Source organism: Musa acuminata, chromosome BXJ1-8 (assembly GCF_036884655.1).
Source record: "Musa acuminata AAA Group cultivar baxijiao chromosome BXJ1-8, Cavendish_Baxijiao_AAA, whole genome shotgun sequence".
Classification (NCBI taxonomy): domain Eukaryota; kingdom Viridiplantae; phylum Streptophyta; class Magnoliopsida; order Zingiberales; family Musaceae; genus Musa; species Musa acuminata.
This window is the reverse complement of record NC_088334.1, coordinates 9958002-9972524: the sequence shown is the minus strand read 5'-3', so window position 1 is coordinate 9972524 and position 14523 is coordinate 9958002. Positions and strand designations below refer to the sequence as shown.

The 14523-nt window shown below is 52.4% G+C and overlaps 2 protein-coding genes across 2 annotated transcripts; one reads left to right on the top strand and one right to left on the bottom strand.

The window, feature by feature from the left end:
* Nucleotides 1–3854: 3854 nt before the first annotated feature.
* Nucleotides 3855–5496, bottom strand: LOC103994222 (9-cis-epoxycarotenoid dioxygenase NCED3, chloroplastic-like). Its single transcript, XM_009414556.3, has one exon. The coding sequence runs from the start codon at nt 5293–5295 to the stop codon at nt 3952–3954; it is 1344 nt and encodes a 447-aa protein (XP_009412831.2). The 5' UTR covers nt 5296–5496; the 3' UTR covers nt 3855–3951.
* A 5783-nt stretch (nt 5497–11279) lies between these two features.
* On the top strand, nt 11280–12990 carry LOC135588978 (probable indole-3-pyruvate monooxygenase YUCCA5). Its single transcript, XM_065081307.1, has 3 exons — nt 11280–12089; nt 12165–12536; nt 12662–12990. The coding sequence occupies exons 1-3, from the start codon at nt 11418–11420 to the stop codon at nt 12884–12886; spliced, it is 1269 nt and encodes a 422-aa protein (XP_064937379.1). The 5' UTR covers nt 11280–11417; the 3' UTR covers nt 12887–12990.
* Nucleotides 12991–14523: the final 1533 nt, after the last annotated feature.

The window sequence follows — 14523 nt, the reverse complement described above, 5'->3', positions numbered from 1 at the left end:
CGGCCAGCACGCCTGTGTCGAGCTCCTCGGCCATAGTCGGCCCGAGTCCACCTCAGCGCGGTCTGCCCGCCTGAGCCGTGTCTCTCGGCCGCAGCCTGCCTGCGCCGAGCTCCTCGGCCACAGACCGCCGAGTCTACCTCAGCGCGGCATGCCTGCCCGAGCCGTTTCCCTCGGCCGCAGCCTGCTTGCACCGAGCCCCTCGGCCACAGACCGTCGAGTCCACCTCAGCGCGGCATGCCCGCCTGAGCCGTGTCCCTCGGCCGCAGCCTGCCTGCGCTGAGCTCCTCGGCCACAGACCGCAGAGTCTACCTCAGCGCGGCCTGCCCGCCTGAGCCGTGTCCCTCGGCCGCAGCCTGCCTGCGCCGAGCCCCTCGGCCACAGACTGTCGAGTCCACCTCAGCGCGGCCTGCCCGCCTGAGCAGTGTCCCTCGACCGCAGCCTGCCTGCGCCGAGCTCCTCGGCCACAAACCGCCGAGTCCACCTCAGCGCGGCCTGCCCGCCTGAGCCGTGTCCCTCGATCGCAACCTGCCTGCGCCGAGCTTCTCGGCCATGCACTACCGAGCCCCCCTCAGAGCGGCCTGCCCGCCTGAGCTGTGTCCCTCGGCCGCAACCTACCTGCGCCAAGCTTCTCGGACATGCACTGCCGAGCCCCCTTCAAAGCGGCTTGCCCGTCTGAGCGGTGTCCCTCGGCCACAGCTTGCCTGCGCTGAGCCCCTTAGCCATATACTGCAGAGCCCCCTCAGAGCGGCCTGCCCGCCTGAGCGGTGTCCCTTGGCCGCAACTTGCATGCGCTGAGCCCCTCGACCATATACTACCGAGCCCCCCTTAGAGCGGCCTACCCGCCTGAGCGGTGTCCCTCGGCCGCAACCTGCCTGCGCCGAGCTTCTCGGCCATGCACTGCCGGGCCCCCCTTAGAGCGGCCTGCCCGCCTGAGCGGTGTCCCTCGGCCGCAACCTGCCTACGCTGAGCTTCTCGGCCATACACTGCTGAGCCCCCCTCAGAGCGGCCTACCCGCCTGAGCGGTGTCCCTCGACCGCAACCTGCCTGCGCCGAGCTTCTCGGCCATACACTGCCGAGCCCCCCTCAGAGCGGCCTGCCCGCATGAGCGATGTCCCTCGGCCGCAGCTTGCCTGCGCCGAGCCCCTCGGCCATATATTGCCGAGCCCCTCTCATAGCGGCCTGCCCGCCTAAGCGGTTTCCCTCCTCCGCAGCTTGCCTACGCCAAGCCCCTCGGCCATATACTACCGAGCCCCCCTCAGAGCGGCATACCTGCCTGAGCGGTTTCCCTCGGTCGCAGCTTGCCTGCGCCGAGCTTCTCGGCCATACACTGCCGAGTCCACCTCAGCGCGGCTTGCCCGCCTGAGTTATGTCTCTCGACCCGAGCCACTTCGCTTGGCCATGCACTGCCCGAGTCCACCTCAGCGTGGCCTACCCGCCTGAGTTGTGTCCCTCGGCCCCATGCTTTCACGGACACACTTGCGTGGCCTGCCCGCCTGCGTCGTGCTTCTCGGCCGAATGATGCCAGAGACCATACCTGCGCGGCCAGCCCGCATGCGTCGTGCTCCTCGGCCGCATGATGCCCGAGACCACACCTGCGCGGCCTGCCCGCCTACGTCGTGCTCCTCGACCCCATGCTCCCCGAGACACACCTGCGCGGCCAGCCCGCCTGCGTCGTGCTCGTTGGCTCCATGCTTTCCGAGATCATGCCTATGCGGCCAGCCCGCCTGCGCCGAGCTCCTCGGCCATAGTTGGCCCGAGTCCACCTCAGCGCGATCTGCCCGCCTGAGCCGTGTCCCTCGGCCGCAGCCTGCCTGAGCCGTGTCCCTTGGCCGCAGCCTGCCTGCGCCGAGCTCCTCGGCCATAGATCGCCGAGTCTACCTCAGCACGGCCTGCCCGCCTGAGCCGTGTCCCTCGGCCACAGACCGTCGAGTCCACCTCAACGCGGCCTGCCCGCCTAAGTCGTGTCCCTTGGCCGCAGCCTGATTGCGCCGAGCTCCTCGACCATAGACCGTCGAGTCTACCTCAGCGCGGCCTGCCCGCCTGAGCCGTGTCCCTCGAGCGCAGCCTGCCTGCGCTGAGCCCCTCGGCCATAGACCGCCGAGTCCACCTCAGCGCGGCATGCCCGCCTAAGCCGTGTCCCTCGGCCGTAGCCTGCCTGCGCCGAGCTCCTCGACCACAGGCTGCCGAGTCCACCTCAACATGGCCGGCCCGCCTGAGCCGTGTCCCTCGGCCGTAGCCTGCCTGCATCGAGCTCCTCGGCCACAATCTGCCTGCGCCGAGTTTCTCGGCCATGCACTGCCGAGCCCCCTTTAGAGCGGCCTACCCGCTTGAGCGGTGTCCCTCGGCCGCAACCTGCCTGTGCCGAGCTTCTCGGCCATGCATTGCCGAGCCCCCCTCATAGCGGCATGCCCGCCTGAGCGATGTCCCTCGGTCGCAGCTTGCCTGCGCCGAGCCCCTCGGCCATATACTGCCGAGCCCCTCTCATAGTGGCCTGCCCGCCTGAGCGGTGTCCCTCGGTCGCAGCTTGCCTGCTCCGAGCCCCTCAGCCATATACTACCGATCCCCCCTCAGAGCTGCCTACCCGCCTGAGCGGTGTCCCTCGACCGTAGCCTGCCTGCGCCGAGCTTCTCGGCCATACACTGCTAAGTCCACCTCAGCGCGGCCTGCCCGCCTGAGTTATGTCTCTCGACCTGAGCCACTTCCCTTGGCCATGCACTGCCCGAGTCCACCTCAGCGCGGCCTACCCGCCTGAGTTGTGTCCCTCGGCCCCATGCTTTCCGGGACACACCTGCGCGGCCTGCCCGCCTGCGTCGTGCTCCTCGACCGCATGATGCCCGAGACCACACCTGCGCGCCCAGCCCGCCTGCGTCGTGCTCTTCGGCCGCATGATGCCCGAGACCACACCTGCGTGGCCTGCCCGCCTGCGTCGTGCTCCTCAACCCCATGCTCCCCGAGATACACCTGCGCGGTCAGCCCGCCTGCGTCGTGCTCCTCGGCTCCATGCTCCCCGAGACACACCTGTGCGGCCAGCCCGCCTGCGTCGTGCTCCTCGGCTCCATGCCTCCCGAGACACACCTGCGTGGCCTGCCCGCCTGCGTCGTGCTCCTCGACCCCATGCTCCCCGAGACACACCTGCGCGGCTAGCCCGCCTGTGTCGTGCTCCTCGGCACCTCGGCACTTCGAACCCATGCTCCCCGAGACACGCCTACGCGATTAGCCCGCCTATGTCGTGCTCCTCGGCACCTCGGCCCTGGCCCCGAGACACACCTGCGCGGCCAACCCGCCTGCATCGTGCTCCGAGACACACCTGCGCGGCCAACCCGCCTGCATCGTGCTCCGAGACACACCTGCCGAGCTTCCGACCTGACCTGTGTGTAGGTACAAGGGCGAGGATGCATCTCCCCAGCACCGCGGAAAAGTCTCACTCCCCATGTAACGTCCCGCCCCGACCATCGTAACTGGCCACCCCAGCTGTCCCGAGGAACGCCGCGCAAAATCGTTGCGCATTCGGACCCGAACCAAGCCGCGTTGACCCCGAGGCCACGGCATAAAGTTGTTTACACCAACAACAGATTCCTTTGTCGGGAAGAAGTGGATACGTATGTTTTGCCAAGTTGTAGTTGGTGCCATGCTCTGCTGTATTACTTTTATAAGTATAAAATTATAATTATATTATTATCATATAATTATATATATATATATATATATATATATATATATATATATACGTCCAATCAACGTATTTTTATGAGGAAAATTGATGTTCTTCAATCGAAACTCTCTACTTGATGACAGGTGTGTATATGCAAAGGCAACGATCCACTAGATGACGGATGTGTACATGTGGCGAGGAACAGAAACGAGAAGGCTAGAGAGAAGAGCACTTGCAGTCCGGTCGATCACCATATCCCGATCGAAGAGCAAGCTCAAAACTGAGGGACGAACGGAACACTACTGCTGTTGCCAACGGAGATCATCGGACCTTACGAACGTGCCGTGGAATCCATACGGTACCCTCAACGGTAACCTCACCGTCGCCTCCAAGTCCATGCTCCGCCCGTTCACGATCAGAAGCTGCGACATGCCTCGACTCTCATCGTGCACGAATTCCACCACGAACCCCTCGTCTTCCTCCCCGCTTCCGTCGGCGCGGAGGGGAACAAACATCGGCTCGCCACCGAACCGGTCATCCCCGTAGTCAAACCGCCTGACCTCCCCGGTTTCCAGGTCCACCTTCGCCACCCCGCCGCACCTGGGCCACGGCTCCGCGATCGCCAGATACGCAAACCGAGTCTTCCTGCCGAGACGAGCCCGGTTAATCTGACCTGCCTCCAGGTTCAGCCCGGGTGCAATCTCCCTCCGGCTCGATTCCTCCGTCTCCAAGTCGAGCCGGATCTCCGATAGCACCGTCCGGATGGGCGCCGCCGCGTCCTCCACATCGGAGAATATGGCATCGGGCGGTGACATGCACGACCCGATGATCACCACCGTCCGCCCCTTCCCTTCGCGGCACGTCTCCTCCCACGCGTTCCACAGGTGGAAGCAGAAGCAGCCGGGCACGTCGATCCATCGGATCCTGGATTCGTCGGAGTCGTACCTAGGCAGCACCCCGAACCGGGGGGTCTTGCTGCGGTCGCACCGCACGGGCGAGCCGCCATGCAACATCCTTGAGAGCTCGAAGACCACTTGTTGGTCGGGGATGATGGCGTAGTTCTCGGTGATGGCAAAGTCGTGGATCATGGTGGGCTGGCGGAGGGTGATGGCGACGTCGGCTGACTTCTTCCCTGTCATCGGGTGCACGTAAAAGTACTTCAAGTAGGGCTTGCAGATCACGTCATAGCTCAGCGCGAACAGCTCGCCGCTCACCGGATCGATCTTCGGATGCGCTATCATCGAAGTAACCTGCTGCCCAGCGAAGCCATGCCGTCCCACCGTCTCGAGATCTCCGTCGGCGGTGACGCGCACGTGGTACGGGAGGTCATCTTCTGACATGGCCAAAAGACGGCCGCCGAAGTACACAAGTCCGGCATTCGCCACGCCCGTGCCATTCGCGGGATTTATGATCCCGGCCGCGGTTCGAAGGTAGAATAAAGCAAGTCGAGCGATTCCCGAGTGACCGTGAAGCTCGCCGATAGCCTTGGGGAACAGGGTCCGGCCGAGAGCTGCCTCCTGCAAGAGGCGGCTCGTGCGGGTGTACCGGCAAGAATAGGAAGCATCTGCAGGGCCAGAGAGCGAGACGGCATGGATCATGCCGTCGCCGTCAAAGAGGTGGTGCCCGCCAGCTGGTGGAAACATCGGGTTGGCACCATTGCGCACGTAAACGCCGAACAGCGCTGGCGGAATGCGACCGGTGACTTCCAGCCCGTGGACCGGCGGCGACTCAGGAACGGGCGTGAAGTTGCCAGAGATCTGCACGGCTGGGTCGACAGAGCGAGGGAGAGGACGTTTACCCTCCAACCCTGCAACGATACCGCTCTCCACGGCGTCGAGAATGGAAGCTAGCACTTTCTGTACAGGGTTCAGTGGAGGGGCACTACTAACTAGTGGCTGAGATAGCGGTGTGCGGAAACGAGGGATGAGGAGGTCCCTTCTAGAGGGAGAAACGAGGGGTTTCTGAGGAGGAGCACTCTCGGTGTGCGGAAAGTGGAGCGAGGGACTGACGCGAAGGGAGGCCTGAGCCATAGCTACTGCTTCTGTGCGGATGAACCCTAGGGGTTAGGGCTTTAAAACCTCTCCAGGTTTATGGTTCTTGCGATGACGACATAGCAGATGGGGTGGATACTACGGGATGCCGTACATAAAAATGGCCAACGAAAATCGAGGATGTGGTGGGGTCAAGAGCCGAGTGACTCACACAACTGCCTCCGTTTGGGGGGTTTCGGTGTATTGCATTATTCCGAACGTGGCAACACAGTTCGCCTTTCGAGCATGCATAAACGGACCTCCGACTTGCATGATATACATAGACGAACACGTGGAACGACCACGATCGGTTACAGTTGGTCCGAAGGAAAGGCTGCCATGAGACGGGGCTACCACCTGCAGGTTGAGCCAGGCGGGACGAACTGCTCGGGCTATCGAAGTGCACGTGCCATCCGAGTCGGTACTACGGTTTAAAAGGAGGAAGCGCGGATCAGCTGCATCCCCGGAGCAGCGTACTCAACCTCGGAGTCCCAGATCGACTGTGCACATGCCACGTTAGGCATCTGTCGCGGCGGGCCCGCGTCGCCCGCGAGCGGCAGATTGCCACGTGGATTTCTTAGTTCGCACACCGTTGGACGAGAGGAGCATCTAACCCGCGCTCGTACACAGGTTTCACGTCGGCGGCGTTGGGGAGTGGGTCCCGTCAGCGCATCCACCCAGCGGAGTCTTCGGTCGCCTTTCGACAATAAAGGCCCGGAGTCTTCGGTCGTCGGTGGTTTGACCGCCCTGACGTAGGCGCACGTCGATTGGCCTCTATTCGGGACCCACACCACTCTAGTCGACGTGGCCGTATAAAAGACAAAGATGCAACAAAGCGGTAGAACAGTGAAAAGGTTGTTAGTAAGATTCTTTTGTGACTGGTGACGGAGACTGCATCCACTCATACGGTCAATACTGCCCATTCTTCGCGCTCGTTCGTTGCATCCACCTCACATGTACTACTGTCTTCCTCCCCCCGGTCTAATCTTGTCGTCGACTGCAAATTTCCAGGGCGATTCGGCAAGATGACAATTCTAATGGTACACGTCCGGAGGAAACATGGTAAGCTTGCGGATAAGAACTAATCATTTTTTACAGGAACCTAATCGACAGAAGGGGTGGATAGATCGAAGCTGTTCATTAAACGGATAGATCATAACTGGAGCCAAATCGGGTTCGTCGCATTCCATTGTTCCGAAACAAAAACCAGCAGTATGTGAGGAATGCTTCAAGAACAGCAGCACACCAGTAAGCCCGAAACGTCCAAGTAATCCATTGTAAATGAGGTCACTCGCAGTAGCAGTGAGATTGACAGTAAGGAATGCTTTGAAAACAGCACAATGAGTGCAAGCAATCCAGAGCAAGTGATGACACTCATAGTAGCAGTGAGATAAGTATGGGCTTTCGTCCTCCTTGCGTCCGCTTGGTGGTGCAGCGTTCTCGAAACGGCACACGACAGTTCACCTTCCACCATCGGATGTGGTATCGACTAACTACCCAAGTTGATGATCGAGTATTTGACCAAATGTTTTAGGGGATAAGCATTCGGATCTACAGATTTGAAACCATTTTAAGCTCCTTTTAAAAGAGCCGACGCGGTGGAACAGCAATCTACATGCAAGCCAGCTGAAATCCATCGATCACCGATGGTTTCGCGCGGTGGTCCCACGAAATCTGGACTTCCCATTGGTCCGCTAAGTGCGCTGAACGCCGGACAAAGTTTGCATGCAATGCGTCGAACACGTGCAACCACAAGCGTCGATCACGGTGTTGGCCGAGGCAGTGGGTCACACGCTACGAAGCTACGTGGGTAGATCCGAGAAGGGCGGGACCCGTCGAGTACGCGGCGACGCGGAGTCCACGTGGGGTGGAGGGAGTATTGGCCCGCGGAGACGGGCTCTGCTGCACCCCTCTCCACGCGACGCATCCAACTGCTGGAGCCAAACACCTCTGTCCTCATCGGGACCCATCTTATTCCACTAATAGTCGACGCAAAAAGTCGATTGTTCTGAACGACACCAAACAGCGGATCAGGGATGGCGAGTGAGTCCACGTGACCGGGGGCCGAGAGCGCGTGCCTGCGTTGCACCACAGCGTGGTTTCTGAGTTGGATTATCCCACCACGAGTACAGCATCGACTCTAGATATGATCCAAACTTCATAAATCTAATTTGGTAAGATTTAATATCTTTTTTTATATAAATTATTAATTTTATGAAGATATTTTAGGAATAATGCAACTTAAAGTTTTTCTTGGGAATTTCAGGTGTTTATAGGAAAATATATTTTTAATACATAATTTTTATAATAATGTTATATATAATATGGTTTATATAAATTTCAAAGATACATTTTGATTGTTTGGGCCTAAGAAAACGTATGTTACTGAATATATGATCTACCAAAATCGTGACTTAGATCGCCACATTATACGAAGTGCTAAAACCCTAAAAGGCCCAAAACGAGCATCGTTGTGTGGATGCATAGACTTCATGGTCTTGAGGAATTAATTGGGACTTGATCGGGTTCTTCATTAATTGAATCATGGCAAATGTATTAGAAATCTTGAATCTGAAGTATTAATTCGACGATCAAAGCTAGTGCATTAACCTAATCAAAGAGTTGAGGTTCTCAAAGTTTTTGGATCCCCATCCTCATCCATCCGGATGGTAGAATGTGAGTAAAATCTAGATCAATCAGATTTGGTGTAAGAATGTTTGCCCGGTGGCTAAGGGATATTCGGATGCTTGTTTGATGATCGATCTATATAAAAATCAAGATTGAGAGGATTTTTCATCATGATCATTATGACGCTCAAGTCAATGACCGAATAAAATTATTTTATAGGGAATTAATCAAAAGACATATAAAAAAATATGTTAGAAATTAGGTACTAGAGTTGCTATTATTCTTGAGATTAGTAGTGCTATGGAGCAAGCGACCCGACAAAGTAAGCAACCAATGAGACATGACAGCCTTATGAGAGTAAGAATCGGTGACGATAGAAATTGATAGAAGGGAAGAGAAAACAAGGGTTAGGGTTATTATATATTGGCAATCTTGTGATTTAGAGAATATCGTAGGGTACCTTGAAAATAAAAAAAATTCATTAACATTATGTAAATACTAAAATACTAATATTATCCTAAGATAATATCAATATTTAAGTATTTATAATGTAGCATCCAAGTCAAATAATTTTATTTTAAATCTTATTAAACATCAATTTATATTTGAAATATGGATCGCGCCTCATAGCACATTTCAGATGTAGTAAAGACTCGATCACCAAAATAACAATCATGATTGGGAATCTCAAAGAGATGAGGGGTATTCTTTGATCATCTAATTAAATGTACCGGAATGAGCAACAATGAAGTCCAAAATAATAGGATCCGTTTGAAAACAAAGACTAAACTATTAGCTTAGCACAAACCCAATCACGAAGTATGAGATTTTGATACCACACTACCAGCTTAGCACAAACCTCCAAGCACATTACATTTGGTTTCCTAGGGAATCATGTCACAGGATAGGTGAATCAAATCCTTTTACGTGTCATTCCCCAAATCCATGCAACTATTCCAAGACAGTGCAACGTAGCATCAACACCATGCCCTCGAAACATTAGGGCACACATAACAATGGAGGACTGCTGCCCTAAACATCTGTCCTCCTCATGCGTGGAGCAAGATGCTCCACGAGAGGAAGAGGAAGCTCTGGTGAAACCCCACGAAGCCTTGTAGAAACCGGTGCAAGCAGCTTTCCAATGTGCTTTACTCTTAAGCGTATCAGTATCATATACTCACTTACCATGTGATGATGCACTTTGGAAACTGGTTTTAGACTAATCGAAAGCACCGCAAGAAAGGGAACTCAGTAGAGCGTAAGCCATGAAGTCATCCTCATTCATATGTCAGTATGTCACTATAATTTTTATCATCTCGATCTATATATTAAGAAGACGAAGTACGTTAACTTTATCGAGCATGATTAGTGGCCATCTAATTTAACTCGATCATCATTTATATTGGATTATTTATAATCACATGGACCCATCAAACTTCGTGTGGGAGCAACTAATCCATTTAGAATCGATCAGAAAAGGTTCTCGATGAGTTAGCATAACCTAACCTCTCACAGAGATCTTGTGCACGGGTCCTCTCTAATCATCAACGACGATCAAGAACTATATCTCAGCACCATTGTAATCTCCTTTGTTCTACTACTAGGCCTCTTTTGAAGAGGGAGAAACTATTTTTGCTACTACATTGCGATGATCAAAGAAGATGATCGAGATTGGATGCTAAATCTTGTATGCTGTCCTTGCTACAAGCATACATCACATTCCTAGGAAGCCACAAAAATGAGTCGCGTGCGTATGTTTTGCCGGAAAAGTTGTGTCATCGAGCTTTGGTGAGCTGATAAACGCTTAAACAAAGGCATTAAGATACGTGGCCATGGCGCTCTTCCTCCATTTGTCTAGCGCAGAACTAATGCACATCGACGAACGGTGGTGGTGACCAATATTCTCATGCTCATTTCGAGGCAGATGGAGTGAGAACTTAGTTAAGGGCGGCGAGTTCTTCGTCTCCTCATGACATGCCTGAAAAGAAGAGCTGCTCACGAAACCTCGAGGTTTCGTGCACATGCCTTCACCATTAATGAAAGAATTCCTACTCCATCATTCCCAACCGAAGCTGGCAGGCACTACGCGAGCGATCCAAATTGCTTTGTGAATCGGCCACCGCTTAAATTAACTTTGGAATAGAGAGAGGTTTTCTTTTATTTTCTTCGAAGAAAATTGTGGATAATTGCGCATCCAACCGGAGTTAATATTGTGTGTGGTGAGGAAGCGCCGACTACATCCAGGGCGGATGACCAATGAGGCCGTGTGGGTCCCGTCCGCCGTCAGATTTCCCCAGTGGGATCCACACCGCATCCCCGGATCTAATTGATATGGTTCGGGCGTTGACCGCCCGGGGGAGGAAGCGTAGACTGTAGCAGATCATTGCATCAGAGCCATTCGCGTCGAGATGATGACGACGACGACGACGATGAGGGACAAAGCTGTACCATTATCCTCGCTATCGGGCAATAATAATGATCTCGACCACCGCTTGACTAAACGACGCCAAGAAGCAATTTTGGCCAACAAGCAAGGCATGAAAAGTGTATTTGTGGCTCTCGGGCGGAACACTGCGGATGAGGCGAAGAACACTGTCGATCGACATTAATGCAGCATGAAATCACAACGATAACCCCTATCGATCTCACCAATGATGGATCAGACAGCTACTGCTTCCCAATGAGTGCTCGAAATGGATCCTCCGTCAAGACTCGAGTGTGGTGCTGTACAGTGGATAAACATTAAAAAAGGAGGAAGGGGGGTGGGGGGGTCGATCCCACCATTTCTGTACACCGACAAATCACTTCATTCGATTCTCATTAACAGAATAGAAGAAAGAAAACTTGCATCTTGCTGGGAACCTCGTCTTGGATATTGAAGAGATCAGCATGCTGCAGGGTCATCATTTGAGAACCTCCCCTATTTAAACCCCTCGCCATCATCCCACCCTTCCCCACTTCAGCACGTCTCCATTGCCTCATTCTCTTCTAATTCCCACTCACTATCACCTTCGCTATCCGAAATCCCATTGGTACTCCGACGACTATTCCAATCACAACTTCCAAACCTTCTCCAGCTCTGTCCTGTTTCCTGTAAACAGCCAAGAATGGCCGGCATGACCGATCGAGTACAGTGCTTTCCCCCAAGATGTGTGTGGGTGAACGGTCCGATCATCGTCGGAGCTGGCCCGTCCGGCTTAGCCGTCGCAGCGTGCCTGAAGGAGCACGGCGTGCCCTTCGTCGTCCTCGAGCGGTCCGACTGCATTGCCTCCCTCTGGCAAAAGCGTACCTACGACCGCTTGAAGCTCCACCTCCCCAAGCAGTTCTGCCAGCTTCCCAAGTTCCCCTTCCCCGATGATTTCCCCGAGTATCCTACCAAGAAGCAGTTCATAGATTACTTGGAGTCGTACGCTCAGCACTTCCAGATCCGCCCGCGGTTCAACCAGTCCGTGCAGTCGGCGAGGTTCGATGAAACGTGCGGATTGTGGATGGTGAGGACTGTAGGGTCCGGCACCGCGGCAGCAAGCCGGAGCCACGAGGTAGAGTACATTAGCAGGTGGCTGGTGGTGGCGACCGGAGAGAATGCAGAGAAGGTAGTCCCCGAGCTGGTGGGCCTGGGGGAGTTCGGCGGCGACGTGATGCATGTCTGCGACTACAAGTCTGGCGAGGCCTACCGCGGGAAGCGCGCGTTGGTGGTCGGCTGTGGCAACTCCGGCATGGAGATCTGCCTCGATCTCTGCGACTACGGTGCCTTCCCGGCTATGGTGGTCCGCGATTCGGTAAGTGGCCATTGTCGTACGACCCCAAACATATACCTAGCGTGGATCGAGCTTGTTCATGAAACGTGATTACAGGTTCATGTTCTGCCGCGGGAGGTTCTCGGGAAATCGACATTCGAGTTGGCCGCTCTCCTGATGAATTGGCTGCCGCTGTGGCTGGTGGACAAGACTTTGCTGGTGTTGGCGCGGCTTGTGCTGGGCAACGTAGAGAAGTACGGCCTGAGGAGGCCTTCAACCGGTCCTGTGGAGCTCAAGAACACAGAGGGGAGGACCCCTGTTCTGGACGTAGGAGCTCTTGGTAAGATAAGATCCGGTGACATCAAAGTGGTCCCCGGAATCAGGAGGTTCTCCCCGGGAAAAGTCGAGCTTGTCGACGGCCGAATCCTCCACATTGACTCCGTCATCTTGGCGACGGGATACCGCAGCAACGTCCCTCAGTGGCTTCAGGTACTAGCAAAGATTCTCTTCTCTTTCAATTCGACAGTGAGTGCACGAACATGACGACACACCTCGATGTCAGCTTGAGAAGAAGAATGGGAGATTGACCTGCATTTCTTTGTTTGGGTTTGCAGGGATGTGATTTCTTCTCCAAAGATGGGTTTCCCAAGACGCCATTCCCAAACGGGTGGAAAGGACAGTGTGGACTCTACACTGTCGGTTTCACGAGGAGAGGCCTCTCTGGCGTTTCCTCGGATGCAGTGAGGATAGCCGACGACATCGGCAGTATGTGGAAAGAGGAACTGAAGTTGGCGAGGAGACCCATCGCCTGCCATGGGAGATGCATCTCGCAGATCTAATATGTGACTCGGATTGTAGACCAGTGTAAAATAGATCGGCAAGAGTGCACAGAGCTCATGTTTTGGATTAGAAACGAGCCTAATGAACAGAGAACAGTTGATGATGATCATGAGGCTTTTCTCACGTTGACACCATTGCATATCACTAAACCTCCCTCTCTCTTCTCCCTCAAACTCAAGGACAAACAAGACCAGCTGTGTGTAATCTTTACAGAACAGTAATGGCTAGATGCTTGTGCATGTAAGCTTGGCTTGAAGGATGATAACATGATATATGAGGACGACATCCTATAAATTCTTGTGTAGTTGGAGATATTATCATACGAATGAATCATTCTATTAAATGCAATCCGAATGTCTCCATCCATATATTTGTCTTCTCTTGTTTTTTCTTCTATAGTTCTCTTCTTCCTTCTTTCCTTTGAATGTGTTTACGCTATTGGAGATTTGACTGAATGGCCAAACATTCAAGGCTTAGGAAGAGATCCTTTATAAACTCAGCATCTACTTCAATGCTACAGCTAAGGTAGAGGTCCACTGTGATTAGACTCATCCGAGAACCACTTGGCCTTCCTTTGAACTATGTATATATTAAGCTGAAATCATAAGATTTCCTTTGGTCAAAAAGACAACATAGTGTTTTTTAAGATAAATTAACTGAGATGATAATCATATTTTGCTAAGGATTAACAAGCTCAAGTCATATATATATACATATATATATAGTTTCACCCGTAATCTAGATGTTTAACCTTTTGGATTTAATTGGTCTTATCTTTTTTATATATTAACTCTAATGAATTTGATTTAGGCTCATCGTTCTTAATTATCGATATAATATCTGAACTAGGTGGATAAAAAGAAATGAGCTAGTTAAATTATGATTTTACTAAACGAAGTTGAATCATACCGTAACGAATAGATAAAAAGGAGTGAAACATCTCGTAATATTAGAAAGATATAGACTAAGTTTGAATCTTTAAAAATAATGAAAGAGATGAGCTCAGAGGATGTGCTCATTTTGCTAGGGATTGAAATAGAATATTAAGTATAAATTTTTAGGTTGAATTATTGTTTGATTTGATATATATTAACTATGTTTTTATCACTACTAGATTTCTGATCATATCAAATACCAATCTACAAGTTTTTTCATGTATATATTGCAAAGTTTGGAAATATTATATATGGCTAATACCAATATATCCCATAAAAAAAATATTATTTACTATTTAAAATCAACAAAAACACCTAAGAAATATAAAAAACATCCGAAACAGACTTGAATTTTTTTGGCCATCATATTGAAGTTTCTATAGGATATTATAATATCAAGTACAATTTCAAGTTCTCTACTATGATAGTCAAACAACGTTCAACTAACAGCGATTTAGAATTGGGAATAGAATTATATCAAACATGTATAAAAATCACTTACGTTTGAGGGAGATAAATGCAATTTTGCCTGAATTAATAAGGTGATTGTTCAAATAAAAATAGAAGCACAAGAAACGCTCCGTTTGGGCCTATGTTGGACCGATTTGTTCCTTGTTATCGCTTTACTAGCCTTTTTCCTCCAAATATATGTTATATTTGAAGAAGTTGTTATAAAAGCTTAATGATTTTTCAATCGTGTG

What these genes read in the sequence shown, in the direction of transcription:
- LOC103994222 (XM_009414556.3), bottom strand. Translation starts at nt 5,295, where the DNA reads ATGTTTCCACCAGCTGGCGGGCACCACCTCTTTGACGGCGACGGCATG.
- LOC135588978 (XM_065081307.1), top strand. Translation starts at nt 11,418, where the DNA reads ATGGCCGGCATGACCGATCGAGTACAGTGCTTTCCCCCAAGATGTGTG. An exon ending in CTATGGTGGTCCGCGATTCG is followed by an intron (nt 12,090 to 12,164) that starts GTAAGTGGCCAT and finishes ACGTGATTACAG; the next exon opens with GTTCATGTTCTGCCGCGGGA. An exon ending in ACGTCCCTCAGTGGCTTCAG is followed by an intron (nt 12,537 to 12,661) that starts GTACTAGCAAAG and finishes TTGGGTTTGCAG; the next exon opens with GGATGTGATTTCTTCTCCAA.